At 35.8% G+C, this 20,382-nt stretch overlaps 1 protein-coding gene across 1 annotated transcript in view; it reads left to right on the plus strand.

Annotated features, from left to right (window-relative positions):
- The window catches only part of LOC133328985 (CCR4-NOT transcription complex subunit 6-like), a 145,022-nt gene extending 125,698 nt beyond the window's left edge, over nt 1-19,324 (plus strand). Inside the window, exons 5-7 of the mRNA XM_061537489.1 lie at nt 12,637-12,705; nt 18,077-18,389; nt 18,465-19,324. Coding sequence (XP_061393473.1) covers nt 12,637-12,705; nt 18,077-18,389; nt 18,465-19,242 — 1,160 coding nt within the window. The 3' untranslated portion in view covers nt 19,243-19,324. The remainder of the gene's footprint in view (nt 1-12,636; nt 12,706-18,076; nt 18,390-18,464) is intronic.
- The last annotated feature ends 1,058 nt before the right edge of the window (nt 19,325-20,382 follow it).

A 20,382-nucleotide genomic window follows, 5' to 3' on the forward strand; every position in this document is an offset into this window, starting at 1 on the left:
ACACTGCGTCATGCGACTATCTCTCCCTTAATAAAACCAAACAAAAATATTTTTTGACTTCTTTCATTTTTTGTTTGCATAAAATTTAAGATTAATTATGTAAAAACAAAAAAACAGTCACATATATCTAAATTTCAGGAAAAAAAATCATAATTTTGTTTAACAATGGCAACAACTCTGTGAGGAACAATGAAACAATAGCAATTTTGTTGCTGCGATTTTTTTTCGTAAAACAAAAATTAAACTGTCATGTTTTATGTTGTTGAAGTCTTTTGTTTTTTATTTAAAAAAAAAAGTTGCCAGTAACAGTAGCAGGCAGCCAACAGCAGAAACTCCTCATCAAGACACCAGATCAGCAACGACATCTCCCTGCAAGATGCGATGCTAACCAGCCAACCACTCAAGTATTGTATGGTGTGCTGCCGCCGCCGTCGTACCGTGCAGACAAACATTTCGTAAAAAGTGAAAGTTTTTCCCGCAACACAAAAAAAAGATACGAAAAACAGAAAACCAGGCATTCGTACAACACCAAACTAAGCTGCTAAAGCCAAAGCCAGGCGCACAATCGCGCATTCCCCCAAAAACAAGACACACAAATCCAAAACGAACTAAAAACAAATACAACAACTTCACAAATAAAAAGCAACAATCAAAACCATATAAACGCTATAAAACAAAAGCAAACACTAACGCTAATAATAAACAAAATTGGGGAGAGAGGGAGGGCAACAAAGACAACAATTGCGGTTTTATGCATCCCCCTTAGATACGAGGGTGGTTGTCATTGGAAAAAAAAATTATTTTAAAAATCCACGCCCTTGGGAAAAATTATTTTAAAAATCCACGCCCTTGGGAAAAATTATTTTAAAAATCCACGCCCTTGGGAAAAATTATTTTAAAAATCCACGCCTTGGAAAAACTGATTTTAAAAATCCACGCCTTGGAAAAACTGATTTTAAAAATCCACGCCTTGGAAAAACTGATTTTAAAAATCCACGCCTTGGAAAAACTGATTTTAAAAATCCACGCCTTGGAAAAACTGATTTTAAAAATCCACGCCTTGGAAAAACTGATTTTAAAAATCCACGCCTTGGAAAAACTGATTTTAAAAATCCACGCCTTGGAAAAACTGATTTTAAAAATCCACGCCTTGGAAAAACTGATTTTAAAAATCCACGCCTTGGAAAAACTGATTTTAAAAATCCACGCCTTGGAAAAACTGATTTTAAAAATCCACGCCTTGGAAAAACTGATTTTAAAAATCCACGCCTTGGAAAAACTGATTTTAAAAATCCACGCCTTGGAAAAACTGATTTTAAAAATCCACGCCTTGGAAAAACTGATTTTAAAAATCCACGCCTTGGAAAAACTGATTTTAAAAATCCACGCCTTGGAAAAACTGATTTTAAAAATCCACGCCTTGGAAAAACTGATTTTAAAAATCCACGCCTTGGAAAAACTGATTTTAAAAATCCACGCCTTGGAAAAACTGATTTTAAAAATCCACGCCTTGGAAAAACTGATTTTAAAAATCCACGCCTTGGAAAAACTGATTTTAAAAATCCACGCCTTGGAAAAACTGATTTTAAAAATCCACGCCTTGGAAAAACTGATTTTAAAAATCCACGCCTTGGAAAAACTGATTTTAAAAATCCACGCCTTGGAAAAACTGATTTTAAAAATCCACGCCTTGGAAAAACTGATTTTAAAAATCCACGCCTTGGAAAAACTGATTTTAAAAATCCACGCCTTGGAAAAACTGATTTTAAAAATCCACGCCTTGGAAAAACTGATTTTAAAAATCCACGCCTTGGAAAAACTGATTTTAAAAATCCACGCCTTGGAAAAACTGATTTTAAAAATCCACGCCTTGGAAAAACGGATTTTAAAAATCCACGCCTTGGAAAAACTGATTTTAAAAATCCACGCCTTGGAAAAACTGATTTTAAAAATCCACGCCCTTGGAAAAAATCATTTTAAAAATCCACGCCCTTGGAAAAAATTATTTTAAAAATCCACGCCCTTGGAAAAAATATTTTAAAAATCCACGCCCTTAAAACAAATTATTTAAAAAAAACGCGTCCTTGGAAACAAATTATTTAAAAAATCCACGCCCTTTGAAAAAAATCATTTTAAAAATCCACGGCCTTGGAAAAAATCATTTTAAAAATCCACGCCCTAGGAAAAAATTATTTAAAAAATCCACGCCCTTGGAAAAAAAATATTTTAAAAAGCCACGACCTTGGAAAAAATTATTTAAAAAATCCACGCCCTTGGAAAAAAATATTTTAAAAATCCACTCCCTTGGAAAAAAAAATATTTTAAAACTCCACTCCCTTGGAAAAAAAAATATTTTAAAAATCCACGCTTTGGAAAAAAGTTATTTTAAAAATCCACGCTTTGAAAAAAAGTTATTTTAAAAATCCACGCCCTTGGAAAAATTTAGTTTAAAAATCCACGCCCTTGGAAAAAAATTATTTTAAACACCCACGCCCTTGGAAAAAATTATTTAAAAAATCCACGCTCTTGTAAAAATTTATTTAAAAAATCTACGCCCTTGGAAAAAATTATTTAAAAAATCCACGCTTTTGAAAAAAATTTTTTTTTTTAAATCCACGGCTTATATAGTCCTTAGAAAAGCGGAGCGGAGCAGTATAGTCGGACGGGGCCGACCATATATTCTGAGCTTGGGCAATATTTCGCGATATTTGCACCCTCTTGGCCGATCAGAGGTCAACAAATATTACTAATACTCAGCACAGCCCTTCTAATTACCCTTAACCATGGGTTGTGTAGTGATTTTCGGCTTTCAATTCGTATCGAAAAAAAAAACAAACAAAAATAAGTTTTCGGTCCACTTCATCCCAAAATTATTATCTGATCATAGCCGAAAATTATAGGCGTTGTCCTTGACTCATGAAACATTTCAAAGCGATCCACCCTATATTTCCGCCCCTTAGTGTGGTATTAAATTATTAAATAATATCTGGATACGTAAACAACTGTAAATATTTAAGTGTAACTCCCACATCCGAGTACATACGACAATATATTTGGTATCAATTTAAAGGCCAACCACTCCTCTTGGATATACTATCAAATTCTATGGTCTATGTCCTTCAGGGGTAAATCTATACGTTATAGAATCCAATTTTTTTAATTTTTCACACAAAAGTCAGGGTCCATTTGACCCGCTAAATATAGACCGATCTTTATCAAAACAGGTATGCTTATTCTTTGTCCCAATCCCCTTCTCCATGGAAATGTTTCGCGATGTTTGGGCCATAATTGCGGCCTCTGTAGCGATCAGAAAAACCGCCAAAAATTAAGTATTTGGTCCATTTCATCCCCTTAATATTAACCGATCTTTACCAAAAACAATAGGGGTCTTCATTGGCCATACATGCAAAATTTCGTGAAGATTGGCCCATAACTGTGGCCTGTATCGTGCTTACAAAATATAATGGGCGGACGGACACAAATGTCTAGAACGACTCAGCTAGTCGAGATATGACGATCGGCATACTTAAAGGTGGGTCTCTAGGACTAATTTTCGCGGCGTTACAAACTCTTGGGGCTGCACAAAGCTATAATACCCTGCCAAAAAAAATTTAATTTGCTTAAAAAAATTTTAAAAAATTTGCCCTCGTATTTCATATGCTTCGCACTTTATTGTTTTCTCAAAATTTCACGAACCTAGTTCAAACAAAACGTACCGATAAAATAAAATTGGATTACTTTGCACCCATAATCCAAACAACAATGATCTCTTTAAAAAGTAGCCAGACGAGGAAGAAGAAGAGCAATACAGAGTGTTTACACTAACAAATTTTTAAAAAATATAAATTGATTTCGTTTGAAAGTAAAAGGCTTTTTTACAACTATAACAACAAAAGATAATTTTTTTTTTGTTGTTGTTGTTGTTTGTATTCAAAATATTTAACAAAAAAAGTTCAAGCAAACTGGGAAAAGCAATGAACGTTCGCTTTGAATGAATAATGGAGGCACAACGGATGATGATTATGACCCAACCGAAATGCAATCATTTCAAATGTTGATCTTCTGCTTCGATCCGATTGAGAGAATAGCAACAACAGCAACAACGCCAATTGCTTTATGAGTAAGTTGTCTATGATGATTCACAGCACTCACGCGACTGCCGCCGAGATGATGTTGTTAAAAATTAACTACTTATGAAACGTTTAACAAAATGTAATGACTCGAAACCGGTTCGGTTCGTCGTTTAGCCACAACAACAATAACAACAAATTACTATTATGGGAGTTCCACTATTTGTAATTAAAAATAAAACCAACAAAAACACACCTTTTTCAATTATGTGGCTTAATTTAAACTAGGAAGTCGTTGCAACAACTAAAATCAGACCTTCATTAACACATAATCCTTAGAGGGGAGGTCTTCGAACATCAGCACCATGACTCCTCTCCATCACGATATTTTGCGCATTAGACTGATGAATGTGGCTGACCTACGGTATGCCATTGTTACTTGTCACTTTAATTAGCATCGACGTTATTTTTTTTTATTAGTTTTAGTTTTTATGAATTTTTAACGAAGTTTTGCAAATCGTATTGTTAATAACATTTGAATAGTGCAACATCTTAAATGCCATTCGGTGACTAATGCGGCACTGCATTGGACTCTATGGGGTATATATTTTTATGATAAAGTTATTAACTCAGCCATTGTTTATTAGTTTTTGTCTCGGATATTAAAAATAACCATAAAGGCAAGTTTTTTATGATCCGCAGCTGATTAACAATGATTTGTGCAGAACGCAATTGGCAATGTGTAGGGTGTAATAGTAATTAAAAAAACCGGAAAGGGATATTTAAAACATCTTTCGTTCCATAAGCCGAGGTTATGGACCAGTGCAGTTTTTCCAATTTGAAAGTCCATATTCGGCAATGTTGTCTTCGACTTGATCTTTCCATTGTATTCGTGGCCTTCCCCTTTTGCGTGAACCATCGCTTTTATATGCCTTCTGGGCTGGGGCATCTTCATCTATTCTCACAACATGACCTAGCCAACGTAGTCGCTACAGCTCAATACATCTTACATTGTCGATGTCCGAGAATAGCTGGTACAGCCCATGGATCATTCGACGGTGATATTCACCGTCAACGCAGATCGGCCCATAGATCTTTCGGTTAACTTTTCTCTCAAACACTCCAAGAGCTGCTTCATCTGTTTGCGCAAGTACCCATGCTTCAGATCCATATAACAGCACGGGTAGTATCAGCGTCTTGAAGAGTGTGAGTTTGGTATGGGGGGAGGTGGCCTTGCTTCTTCTCCAAATTTCAAAACAGATGTCATTAGTTTTATTTATGGCGGCACCAAGGAATATAAAATCTTTGACTACCTCGAAGCTGTAATTCTCAAGTTCCACAGTTGGTCCGAGTCTACTGACGTCTTGCGCGTTGATACCATCAGCTTGGTCTTCTCGCCGTTTACTGCCAGAGCCACTTTGGCAGACTCCTTCTCAATTTGTTCAAAGGTGGCTGTTACCGTTCCAATGATCGGTATTGAAGGGCTCCGAAAGGTCCTTTCCGACTTTAGCTGCTGACCTTGTGCCACTTAAAGTTATCCTGCATAGCCGTATTAATTTTTGTAGGAATGTCAAACGCAGACATGGCTTTATACACCTCTGAACGGATAGGGCTGTCGAATGCAAATTTATAGTCGACGAATAGGTGGAATGTGTCGATGTGTTTTTCGTGTGTTTTTTTCAGGATTTGGCGCAGAGTGAAAATTTGGTCAATGGTGGATTTGGCTTCAGTCGTTCACACAGCACACTGTATAGCACTTTATATACGATGGAAAGGAGACTTATTCCTATATAGTAGGCCCACATCGTCTTGTCTCCTTTTTTGTGCACGGGATGCTGAGGTTCCAATCATTGGGCATGCATTCTTCTAGCCAAATTGTACTAATCAGCTGGTGCACGCTCCTTACCAGCATCTGACCACCAGTCTTGAATAGTTCGGCTTGTAACCCATCGACACCTGCTGCTTTATTATTCTGCAGCGGATTGATTGATATTCTGACCTCATCTTGGCTAGGTGGTATACACTCTATACGGTGATCTCTTATTGGTTCTGGGGCATCATTCTGACTCCTGTACATCTCGATTTGCTCACGCCCACGGTTTTCTTGTTCTCTCTTCTTCTTTCTGAAAATACGTTTCCCCTCTCTTCTTTTCTTCCGAGAGTTCCCCTATACGCTGTATTTTTCATTTCAGTAGCATTACGACACTCCTGATCGTACCACGGATTTCTTGATGGTGGTCTTTGGTACCCAAGTGTTGCTTTTGCTGCAGTTTGTAGGGAGTAGGCAATTCTCTGCCACTGTGCTTCTATATTATTATCAGGGCAAGTGGTGTTTTCGTCAAGCAGTTGGGTAAGTTGAGCGGAGTAGGTTTCTGCTACCTGTTGTGTTTGCAGCTTTTCAAGGTCGAGTTTCCGTGTTGTGTTAGATCGGACCTTTACTGCTATATTACGACTAGTGCGAACCTTGGCTGCTACAAGGTAATGGTCCTAATCGATATTCGCTCCTCGGATCGATAAAACACTGGATGAATGAATGATCAATTTGATTTCTTGTTTTTTCGATCGGGAGACATCCAAGTGACATTGTGTATATCCAGATGCTTGAATCTGGTGCCGTTGCCTCATGCCGTTGTCTGATGGAGGCTGAATTTTCCGACGGTGGGGCCAAAGATATTTTCCCTTCCGATTTTTGCATTAAAATCTCCTAGAAGATGCTGTTTCTAGGCGCTCGTAAAATATGTCTTTGGTCTGTTCATCTTTGCCTTCGGTCGGAACATGGGCGCAAATGAGACTGATGTAGAATAACCTCGCTTTTATACGGATTATAGCAATTCGCTCATCTAATGGAGTGAATCTGTAGACGAGGTCTTTTTTTATCCTGTTAACCATAAATCCGCAGCCAAATTCACGTCTCATTTCAGCTATAATACAGGGCGTAATCATCTGATTTACTTACGCCCGTCCGTTTCCATCGCATTTCCTGTTAGGCAATAATATCGGCTTTGTACTTCTTGAGTACATCCACCAAAGCGAACACTGCGCCTGTTCTGCACAACTTGCGCACATTCCAAGTGCAGATTCGTAGATCGTGGTCCTATATACATTTGGTTTTCTTTTTTTTTTTTTTGCTTTTTCATAGTAAGTTCGGTTTTCCGAGTGTGAGCAACCAACCCGACGCCTCAACCCATTTTTTTTATAGTTCTTATGGGTGAACTCGCGGCACATATTAGCTCACTATTTCATCGGGTGATGGAAATAGCTACCCCAGGTGGCACCATGGGTAGGCCAATGTCTACAATTGAGATGAAAGAGGGACCAAGATAAGCCAGGACTTCGCCATGTTAAAGCCAATCAGAGCCGTTGCTTGGTATCTATCATCCCCCCTACGCCATCCTCATTTTGATATTGAGTTCTTATTATTTTACATTTATCCAATTTACAAAATTTCGGCCCTGACGTAACGGTAGCTATATAACTATCCCGTTTGTATTTCTAATATTCATCAAAATTAATAATCTGTTTCGAACCAAATTCGGTTGAGGGCCTTCCCTCAATTTACATATATTTCAAAACTGATTTTTATTAATTATATGATTCTATAGAATCACCCCTAATATTATTTTCAAACCATACACAAATTCAATTCAATTTTTTCCTTTTTTTTAATTTTATTCAAAAGTAATTTATTTTAGATTAACATTTTATCGACGAATATTTTAGCGTTTTAATTATTCAAACATTTTTTGTGTTATCTTCATTATTTTTGTTTTTGTAAATTTGAAAGTGAATGAGCTTGCAGATTATCTGTCATTCGTATTGAATAACTTGTTTTCATTTTCGATTTTTAACCAAAAGCAAACAAAAAAAAATAATATTTATATGCAACACATTGTCATTATAATTATTGAATAACCAATTCATGGTGGTGTTGTTGTAGTCAAACAAAACGAAACAAGACAACAACAATAATAATAGTAAACACTTTGTTTGGGGTCTTTCGTGAACTGCATTCGCAAATAATTTCTCTTGGGAATTAAAGATTGGGAGGTACACTAGTCGGCACGTACATACATGACTTTGTCCAATGGAGTAAGAAGCGTTTTGCATGACATGAAGCCCAAAACAACTTCAAGGGAAAAAAGCTCCACTTTGCAAACACATTGCTTTTTTTCTTCATTTCTTTTTATTTTATTTCGGGGACCACTGTCAAAAGTAATTCATATTCATAAGAGAGTGTTAACGAACACCCCTCCCCCATTTCTTGTTGTTGTTGCATTCATATTTATTTACTCGTTGACGATGAACGTGATATGAACAATAACAACAACAACACCAATCTCCCTAAGTGATTAACACTGTCGTTTTCATTTGTGTAATCTTGATGACGACGATGATGTTGTTATAAGTATACAAAGAAAACAAAAACAACAATTAAACGAGGGGAGAAAAACAAAAGACTTAAGACACAAACATGCAAAATAAACAGAACAGGTTGCTGTTATCCATTCCCCCTCGAGTAGAGAGTAAAGTTGTGTAAATTATTGCCGGCTCTTTAAGAGTTTGTTTAATTTTATGATTTTTTATTAATAAAAAAACAACAACAACAGAACCATGTGAATATTCAATAACAAAAAGTTATAATTACATTTCGTTTTTTCTTTATTTACACACGTTTTTGCGATCATCTATTTTGTTAAATGTACTCCAAGTTTATAAACGATCGACATACACACACGAATGTATAAAACTGCAGTTTATCCATGTGAACTGTTAACACCACAATGTGCGCTACTTTGTATTATTTTAAATGCACAGAGAGAAATACACACATTATATAGCCCTTGAAAAAAATATATTTTAAAAATCCACACCATTTACCTTCTTACTTTTCTTAGCTTCCTTGTGACAGAATTTTCGTTCCATAAGCTGAGCATGAAAAAGATTTCCTGTCGCGTCGGTCTTTTGCGCAGTTTTTCCAATTTGAAAGACCATATTCGGCAATGTTATCTTCAACTTGATCTTTCCATCGTATTTGTGACCTTCCCCTTCTAAACCATCAGCCGGTTCGCTTTTATATGCCTTTTGGGCTGAGGCATCTTCATCAATTCTAACAACATGACTTAGCCAACGTAGTCGCTGCATGTCGATGTCCTGGTAAAACTCCATGGTTCATTCGACGGCGATATTCACCGTCAACGCAGATCGGCCCATAGATCTTTCGGAGAATTTTTCTCTCAAACACTTTAAGAGCTACCTCATCTGCTTGCGTAAGTACCCATGTTTCAGATCCATATAATCTTGTAGAGTGTGAGTTTCGTCTGCCGTGAGGTGGCCTTGCTTTTGAGTTGTTTGCTCAGACCATAGTAGCAATTGTTGGTCATCAGTATCCTTCTCCGAATTTCAAAACTGATGCCATTCTTTTTATTTATGGCGGGGTACCAAGGTACCCACAGTTGGTCCGAGTCTACTGGACGTCTTGCGCGTTGATACCATCCAGACTCACTTTGGCGGACTCCTTCTCAATTTGTTCAAAGGTGGCTGTTACCACACGCAATGTTCGACCCATTATGTCGATGTCATCGACGTAGACGAGTAACATGTGTTGTTTGGTGTACAGAGTGCCATTTCTGTTGACCTTTGCCTCTCGTATTATCTTTTCCAGCAGGATGTTAAAAAGTTCCCACGACAAATTGTCTCCTTGTCTGAATCCTCGTTCGGTATTGAAGGGCTCCGATAGGTCCTCTCCGACTTTAACTGCTGACCTTGTGCCAGTTAAAGTTTTCCTGCATAGCCTTATTAATTTTGCAGGAATGCCGAACGTAGACATGGCTTTAAACACCTCTGAAAGGATAGGGCTGTCGGCTTTTTAGTCGAAGAATAGGTGTGTATGTATATGTTTTTCGTGGGTTTTTTCCAGGATTTGGCTCAGGGAGAAAATTTTGTCAGGATTTGCCAGGTCTGATGTCGCATTGGTACGGTCCAATAATGTCACTGACCATTGTCTTTAGTTGTTCACACAGTGCGCTGGATAGCACTTTATATGTGATGGGAAGGAGACTTATTCCTGTATAATTGGCACATATCGTCTTTTTTTTTTTTTTTTTTTTTTTTTTGCACGGGACACAGGATCCTGAGGTTCCAATCATTGGACATGCCTTCTTCTAGCCAAATTGTACGTCATCTATTATTCGTTCTGGGGTATCCTGTACATTTCGATTTGCTCAAGCTCACTTTTTCTTGTTCTTTGTTCTTTTTCTGAAAACACGTTTCTACTCTCTCCTTTTCTGCCGATAATTCTCCATCACATTACGTGTTGCTATTGTCTGCAGGGTTGCCCTATACACTGTGTTTTTCATATCAGTAGCATTGCGACACTCCTGATCGTACCACGGATTTCTTGATGGTGGTCTTTGGTACCCAAGTGTTGCTTTTGTTGTAGTTTGTAATCAACCTCATGCCGTTGTCTGATGTTTCTTCATGGAGGTGGGGCCAAAGATATTTTCCCTTCCGATTTTTGCATTAAAATCTCGTAGCAGAATTTTAATCTCATGGTCAGGGCAACGGTCATATGCTGTTTCTAGGTGCTCGTAAAATATGTCTTTGGTCTGTTCATCTTTATCTTCGGTCGGAGCATTGGCGCAAATGAGATTGATGTAGAAGAAATTCACTTTTATACGGATTATAGCAATTCGCTCATCTACTGGAGTGAATCTAGAGACGAGGTCTTTTATTCTCCTATTAACCATATATCCGCAGTAAAATTCATGTCTCGTTTCGTGGCAACTATAATACAGGGCATAATCATCTGATTTACTTACGCCAGCCCCTTTCCATCGCATTTCCTGTAAAGTAATAATATCGGCTTTGTACTTCTTGAGTACACCCGCCGAAGCGAACGCTGCGCCTATTCTGTACAACGTGCGCACATTCCAAGTGCAGATTCGCAGATCGTGGTCCTTTATACTCTGCGGGGGTCGTCATCATTAGGGGGTTTGGTTTTCTTTTTCTTTGCTTTTTTATAGTAGGTTGGGTTTTCCGAGTGTGGGCAACTAACCCGATGCCTCAACCAATTTGTTTATAGTTCTTATGGGTGAAGCTCACTAGCTCACTATTTGAATGGATTATGATAATTTTTACCCCAGGTGTCACCGCGGGGACAATTGAGATAAAAGAGGGACCAAGATAAGCCTGAAATTCGCCATGTTAAAGCCAATCAGAGCCGTTGTTTGGTATCTATCATCACCTACGCCACCCACCACACCTTTTATGAAAAAAATTATTTATTTTAAAAATCCACGCCTTTTATAATCACTGAAAAAAATATTTTAAAAATCCATGTTTTGGAAAAAAAATATTTTTTTAAAGTGTTTGTGATTTTTTTTTATTTGATGTGTGTAAACATTGTTGAAAATCATGAAACCATAATAAACTTTTATTTTCCAATCGTGCCCGGTGTTCATTGTCGATCACTGCTTGCACAGCTCTACGAAATGACAAGCCTCTATTTATGAAATTGCCATACAGGTTCCTATACAACCTGCCTCACAGAGGAGGTGTAAGGGAATTAATAGTAAATACTGAATACGATGTTTTGTTTATTTTGCATATTTGAAAATCGCAACAGGGTGCCCGCTTGGATGTTCCTGCCTTTGTCGGTCACATTTAAATGTTAACGGCTGCTGCAGTGCCAGTTATTAATTATTGCTCTTACATTATTTTGCTTTTTTGTTTTGTTTTATTTTGCGGTACTAAGGCTATGATTTTCGAAGTTTCTGTCACACGGAAGTTATTTGTCGGTTACTTTCACTATTTGAAAAAAAAAAATACAACAACAACAATAGCAGTGCATTAGAAATGCAGTGATGATAATTGCAGGTTTGTCAGATTATATCGACGTTTAAACACTTTGAGGTATTGGAGAGATGGGTGTATTTTTCGTAGAGATTAGGGGATGATATTTTAAAAATTAGTTACATATTAAATTTAAAAAAATTAAGAAATACGTTTAAATTTTGAAATTATCGGAAATATTGTTTGATTTGATTCTCATCTAAACCCCCTGAGGACATTCTCCACAAATGCCTCTTTAATTTTTTTTTTTAAATTTAAAACCAACAAACAAAGCAGATTTAATCATCTACCCAATCGTCAAAATTAAACCAATTTTGTCGACTCCTTAAATTAATGGCAATACTCACTCAAACACGTTCTTAAAAATAAAAAACTAGTTTTTATTTTCAAAAACAGCAAAGAATCGGTAGCAAAAATTGCTTAACTTTTTTAAATCATCTCAACGTTGTAGACAATCTCCATACTCCTCACCATGATTAATGAACACATTTCGAATTTGTCGTAAAAATACGAGTACGTATATTCGTTTTAAGTGGTTTATTAAGAATTGTGTCTAAAGATGCTTATCTTTAAATAAATGGTTTGCCTTTTTTTTTGTTTCAAAATACTTTAGCGTATTAAATAAAAAAATAAATTCTTAGTAAAAAAACGAGTTTTATTGTTTTGTGTATAAATACATAATTTATTTTTTTTTCTCTCTTTATTTTTTTTCTAGTTTCTGTAACACCACCACCTCAGAGGCCATGGATACCTTTGGCGAAACCCAACAAGTCCAGACCAGCATGTAAGTAGTATTTATCATCTTGTAATGCGATAAGAACTAAAATTTTAATTAAAATTGATTAATGGAAGATTTTAATAAAAATACAAAAATATACTAAACAAAACAAGAATGTGTTCTTTTAAAAATCAAATTTACTTCTTTAAGATCTAATGTCGTTCTTAACGAAGACCAAAAAAATGATTTTCTTATACAAGATCAGAAAAATGTTCAAATATAGAATAACTTCGGGTAATGTGGACCACCATTTTCTTTTTTTGATATTGTGGGCGTAACAACGGTAAAAAATAAAAACAAATTGTTTTCACAGCATGGTAGATTTGTTGGCTAATTATATTCCAGGTCAAAAATTATATATATTTGTCCATAAAAATTTTATTGCATTATATTTCAAAAAACTCTAAACTGCAAATAAAAATAACTTGGCGGGTAATGTGGACCAGTATGTGTGGGTAATGAGGATCAGTAAGTTGAAGGTAGGTTGTGGATTAATTGTGATAAATTTCAAATTATTGCACTCTTGGGTAACAATGAATGCAAAAATATATGGGTCCATGTTTTGGAATAGCCCCCATTTAAGGGTACCACCCCATTTGCGGTATTTTGAAGGTCCTTGCTTCATTATCCAACCGAGGCACGTATAATTTCGGATATCGAGTTTTCAGAGGATAGAATACCTCCTCGCATATTAAATGCGCCCTTGTTTCGAACTCGTCCTCATGAAAATGTCCCACTTTTTTATAGTGGTCCACATTACCCGACATTGAATATTTTTATTCAAAAATAATTATTGGCTTCAAAAATGAATAAAAATTTAAAAATAACCGAAAGTAATTACAGATAAACGTATATTTTTGTTAAAGAAAACAAGAAAACCACATAAGCTCTTCATATTCGAGAAAAACAAAATGTTCGACTATTTTACAAAATCGTTCGACTATTGCGCTAAAAAATTTTCGAATCACACTTTTACAATCAGAGCTACATTTTCACCAACTAAATTTTCAACATTGCAATTATTTATTAAAAACCAAGTTTGATGTTTGTTTTCACTAATTAGGAAAACATTTATCAAGGCGGAATTGGCATATTTGAAGCATTTCCTTTGATATGGGGGTGGTCCACATTTGACGCATGGTCCACATTACCAGAAGTTACTCTAATACAAACGGATGTTATAGCTGTGCAGAATGGTTTTATTATAGAAGGTTATCTTTGTATTTTTGTAACACTACAAGGTGTTTATCTTCTAAAATACTATGAACATCTTCTTAAACATAACCAAAATATTTCCTCGTGAGGAGGAAATTTCTCTTTTATATAAGTCCAGACATTTCTACATTAAAAGGCCGTAAAGGATATCCTATGGTTAGAAGGAATTTTATTTCCACAGAAGACCAGAACTTCTTCATATGAAAATTAAGAATTTTTTTTCTTATTGAATCTCACAACGAAACATCTTATGGAAGACTAAAAGGTCTTCTTATAAATTTACCAAGTCTTCTTAATAAGGAATCTTCGTACATTAGGTCAAATGAATATTTGTATTGAAACACCGAAAACATCCATAGAGAAGGCCCAAAAGGTCTGCTTATAAAATTTCAAAAAACTATTCATATAAAAGGCCACAAGAGGCTTATTGTAGGAAACCGAAAGGAACTATTAAAGTAACACTTTAGAAGATGCCTTTTATAAAACACCAGAAAGATCTTCATATAGAAGGCCTACTTATAAAATGCCAAAAGATCGTCCTATATATTACTATAATATTTTCGTATAGAAGACTGAAAGGTATTTTAAAAATAAACCAGTGAGCGGAACAGGAATCCATACCTTCTGTGGATATATATTCCGAGTTTGGCCATTCTTTGACCAATTAGAGGTCAACACCTTCTCTTTCTTACCTGGCATCTTTTCCGAAACTTGCTTTCCCAGGGTGAATATTGACTTCATAACGTGGATTTTACATCGAAAGGTCTTGTTTGATTTGACCCACTGAATATTGACCATATCATAGGCCATGATCATAAGCAAAACAGCCCTAAGTAGTTTGACACCGTGTGTTACGATCATCGGCTTATAATTTAGTCTACATTCGGTACATTTCATCCTCTAAATAGTAACCCATCTTTACCGAAATTAAAAGTGACGTCCTTGACTATAGGCAGAACCTGGGAGTCTGGGACCATTTGACCCGCTAAATAAAGTCCAATCTTAATCAAAACAATTCCTGGTGTAAAATTTCGTGATGTTCAAGCCATAATTACGGCCTCCGGAACGACCAGAAAAACAGAAAAAAATAAAGTTTTTGGTCCCAAATATTAACTGATAATTACCAAAAACAAAATTTCGTGACGATTGGTCAATAACTGACTATTTCCCTGGTCCATAACTGTTTCCCTACTGAAATAGAATATAAGGTCAATAAATTTTTTTATAGAACACCAAAATTATTTTTATATGAAAAATATTAATGTTTGTTTTGCGCACTTAGCAGCATTTAAAAAAAAATTGAAGCATACTTTTAGTCTCATACATTTTTGCTAATTTCTTAAACAATCTATGTTTACTTTGGCAATCTTAATAATAATGCAAGAGGTCTGTAGTTTATTATGTATACGGTACTGTGGACAACTACGCCAGGTCAATATTTGCAGATAAGTATTAGGTTGGGGAAGTAATCTATTATTTTTTCGGTGGATGGCTGTAATGTTAGATTTCTCGTAAAATATCGATCAAACAATTTTAGATTTATGCTCGTTGAAACCATTTACAATTGACCAGAATTGGCCAACAGGAGAGCAAGTGTCGTGTTCCACCAGAACAACGCTAGCCACATCTACAGTGACTCGCCAGAAACTTCGGAAGCATGGTTGGGAAGTTTTAATGCGGATGTATACAGTCCGGACTTGGCACCAAGCGGTTATAATATTTTTCTTGCATTGCAAAATTTCTTTAATGATAACAAATTGGTATCTAGGGAGGATTGTGAAAATCTACTACTAGAGTTTTTTTTTTGCAAATTGAGAGCAGGACTTCTATGAGAGAGACATTATGAAGTTGCCTTTAAAATGACAACAAATCATGCAACAAACAGTGCATATTTGGCCCAAATTGAACATTCCGAAGCATGTTAAATAAAGTCCTACAGTTCAGTAGTGTTGGCGGGTTATTTAGGATACCATTTGTATTTGGTTTTTGCAAAATATTCAGGCTGAATTCCAGTTTTTTTTTTTATTAGTGGGGAATGTATGGCATTGTCTGCATTGTTGACCACGAAGTCAGGCACCAACGAACTTCTCATTGAGGTCGGATCGCTGTTAACGTAAGTACTTCGAACTGTCACAAGAGACATTTGGGTATGAAAGGTTTTTTGTAATATCTTCTGGGGAGAATACCCCAACAAAACCTAAGGAAACTGATGAGGATCAGTGGCGAGATCCGAAACTATAGTCTTCCCTGCTTTACCCCTCGGCGGACAATGCCATACATTCCCCACTAATACATATTTATTTCTTTATAAAAACAACAAACTGGGATTCAGCCTGAATATTTTGCAAAAACAGTCCTACAGTTCATATAAAAATAAGGGGTTTCTTTGTCCTCAGCATAATATAATTGAATGATCTCGTTGTGATAGGTTGTCTAGTAGAATAGTTAGTTGAAAACGAAAAAAAAACATATTTGCCAGAACTGGATCCTCTTCTGACAGCGGATATTTGCCTACTTCGAAATGAGGAGTTCGCGGGATCACAATTCCGGAACCCCCTATAGTAAAGCATGAAGTTCCTCAGGGTGGAATGATATCTCCGGAACAATTTATCATCTCCGCGCCCTCCAGACGACATTGAGATCTTTAAGGGCCCTATCTTTGAGGACATATGTATAATGTTGAAAGCCTATCTAGAGTAGATTTGACACAACCTAAATGCGGATGATTCCGCTGACTTAATGACACGGACAATCTGTGTGACATTTGGCAACGGTTAAAATGCTCAGCTAATTGAAAAGTTATGGGCTCTTTTTTAAGGCGACCAGATTTAGAAAATGAAAATAGATGACATTAAGAAAAAATTAGCTGAGCACTTAGCAGCAGAGTATCATGTCTTTGCATATATTTTTGTAACAGGCAAAGGGAGTCGATTTAGCAAAGTACAAATCGCATTTATGTTCCGATTTGGATGAGATTTGGTACAGTTCTTTTATTTGGCCCAAGGACGAACCCTATTGAAATTTGAGAATACATATTCTCGTCCGATTTTATGTATATGATGCACCAAACTCCCAACATATGTGCGATTTAAACAAGATTCAGCACAGTGTACTGAATTAGGCCCTAAATGATGTATGCGAAGTTTTGTTGGAATGGGTTCAGATTTATTTATAGCTCCAATATATATTTTCGAATAATTTTATAGAAATGGTGCATCAAACACCCACTGTTTTTCCGATTAATACGCAATTTTGCATAGCATTTTGAATTGAGTTAATAGTGTTGTGCATTAGATTTTGTAAAAATCTGTCCAGATTTCGCTATAAGCCGTTTATATTTTCGTCCGATTTTATGTAAATGGTCGGTCAACTGATTTACTGAAATAAATTTGTATATAAAAATATAGATGACAAAAGATCACGATTATTGAAATAGATGGCAGATAGAGTATCCATATAATGTAGATGTCAGCCAGTTAAAATAAATGATGGTCCTCTACAAAAGAGGACTTATGGTCACCTTATTATTTCGAAATTCGGCTATGAGCTTCAAAATTCTTTTGAAGTTCTTTGGGCAATAAATAAACGTTAAATAAATGATTGGCCTACAAGAATATCAAATAACAATTAAGCCGGTTGGACGATCTATCGAGGACGATCAATATACCTAAAATGGGGCCATTTTTTGAGGAATTGCCATGACATAAAACATATATTAAAAAATTTCTGCAGATACTTTTCCCACTAAAATGTCAGCCCCTTCGGTTGGAAAATGCGGCTACAACCTCAAATATTGAGGACTACTCATAAAATGAGAACTGGACGATGTCAATACAGACCGATTTCAAAGCTCTACTGTAAATATCGATTGGTTTTAACAAACAGGCCAACAGAAATGCTGAAGGACGTTGATAAATTGAAATATAATTCAATTCTGATCAGAAATATATATATATATATATATATATCAGGATATTTATGTACTTATAATTTAGAAATTTATGTTAATCTATCAAGATTTATATATAGCTTCCCTATATAATTTTTCCTTTTTTAACAACTTCCCCACTATATTTCTCTTTACTCCAACATTTCCGTTACTTATATCTACATCTGGATAAATTTATTTAAATAATAATTTCATTTCATTTTTTCTTTGCAGGTCTCTTCACAGTCATGTGTTACAATGTGCTGTGTGACAAATATGCCACCCGTCAAATGTACGGCTATTGTCCATCGTGGGCTTTGAATTGGGAATATCGCAAAAAGGCCATACTCGATGAGATACGTCATTATTCGGCAGATATTATCAGCTTGCAGGAAATCGAGACGGAACAGTTTTATAACTTTTTCCTGCCCGAGCTAAAGAATGATGGCTATGAGGGCATCTTCTCGCCAAAGTCCAGAGCCAAGACAATGTCTGAAGTGGAACGTAAATATGTGGATGGTTGCGCTATATTTTTTAGGACCTTAAAGTATGCTACAAAAAATCGCAGATTAACATTTTCAATTTAAAAATTTGTTTTTGTTTTTCTCTATTTTCTTCTCAGATTCTCTCTCATCAAAGAGCATTTAATTGAATTCAATCAATTGGCCATGGCTAATGCTGAAGGTTCGGACAACATGTTGAATCGTGTTATGCCCAAAGACAATATTGGTCTGGCCGCATTGTTGAAGGTCAAGGATAATGCCTGGGATCCCGAATTGGATGTAACCCAGACCTCGCAAGCACTGTTGGTGTGCACCGCCCACATTCACTGGGATCCCGAATTCTGTGATGTCAAACTGATTCAGACAATGATGTTGAGCAATGAATTGAAAACAATTATTGACGAGGCCAGTCACAGCTTCCGACCTGGCCATAAAAACGATTTGAACAGTGTACAGCTATTGTTGTGTGGCGATTTCAATTCTCTGCCCGATTCCGGTGTTGTGGAATTTTTGAGTAAGGGCCGTGTCAATATGGATCACAGCGATTTCAAAGACATGGGTTACAAGTCATGTCTGCAACGTCTGCTCTCGAATGACACCTCAGAATTTACGCATTCCTTTAAGTTGGCCTCGGCCTACAGTGAGGACATAATGCCGTATACAAATTACACCTTTGATTTTAAGGGCATTATCGATTATATTTTCTACACAAAGACGGGCATGGTGCCGTTGGGTCTACTGGGGCCCATATCGAATGATTGGCTGCGCGAAAATAAAGTTGTTGGCTGTCCGCATCCGCATATACCCTCCGATCATTTTCCACTGTTGGTGGAATTGGAACTGATGCATACGGCAAGTCAACAGTTGCCACCAAATGGTTTGATTAGTCGGCGGTAGCAATAAAAATTATATGGGAAGACAACGTTAACAGCCTTTAGTAATAGTAGTAGTAGCAAGAACAACAACAACAACAAAAACAACTACAGCAACATTATCAACAACAAGAATAATAATACCAACAATAACAACAACAACCACCAGAATAGCAGGGAGTACATTTTACAAAAACAACTAATAAAACAAGAACAACAAACACATATAATAGGAGAATTACAACAAAATGATTCTGGTAATCAAGTAAAAGCTGCCGTTGTCCATTTTATAGAAACTCATATCGTCGCCGTCGCCTTTATCATTTGCTTCGTTAACGATGTTGTCGTTATGCGAAGCATCATCGTCGTATTCGTCGTCGTTGCCGTTGCCGTCATCAACAACATTAAGCAAACAAAAACAAATACAACAATAATAATAATATTAATTATATTATTAATAACAACCACCTTCAACACAAGGACCACAGGAACAATCTTTATAAAACTACAACAACAACAACTGATGTCATGATCATAATGGAAGCCCACAACAAAAAAAAAAAAAAAAACAAAACAAATAAACATAATTTATTTTTTAAGTTTTAAAAATTTAATTAAATAATACAAAAACCAACACAAAAAGTAGCAATTTAAATTAAATATTTTTATGTTTCTATTTTTTTCTACTCTACCCCTACTTTTTCTACTATCCCACCTAGTCCCTGCCATTGTCCTGTTTTTCTTCTATTTTTTTCTTTCTGTCCCACAATCACAATTCCTTGCAATTAGTTTTGCTTTACTTTTTTCATTTTTTCTTCCTTTTTCCTTTTGTTTAAATAGTTTTATATTTATTGTCAATTGTAGCTATATAATTTTAAGTCCAAATAATTCTCCCTTCCAGCACGTTATATGCTCCCAAAAAACAACTGTTCTTCTTATATTTTTCTTGTATTGATTGCGCTATGCTATGTTCCGGTTAGACAAAAATACTAAAAACTGAACGATTAAAGAGATGTGTTTAGGTGTTATAACAAATTTTTAGGAAAAAAACAAACAAACAAAAACAACAAAACAAATAAATATATTAAAAAAGTATAAAAAATCATTATATACAAAAAACATTCGGAATTTTTATTTCAAAATTAAATGCTTTATTAACCTGAAA

This window comes from Musca vetustissima, unplaced genomic scaffold (genome assembly GCF_032173495.1).
Source record: "Musca vetustissima isolate MV318-11 ecotype Yass unplaced genomic scaffold, APGP_CSIRO_Mvet_v1 utg18190, whole genome shotgun sequence".
In the NCBI taxonomy this organism is placed as follows: Eukaryota; Metazoa; Arthropoda; class Insecta; order Diptera; family Muscidae; genus Musca; species Musca vetustissima.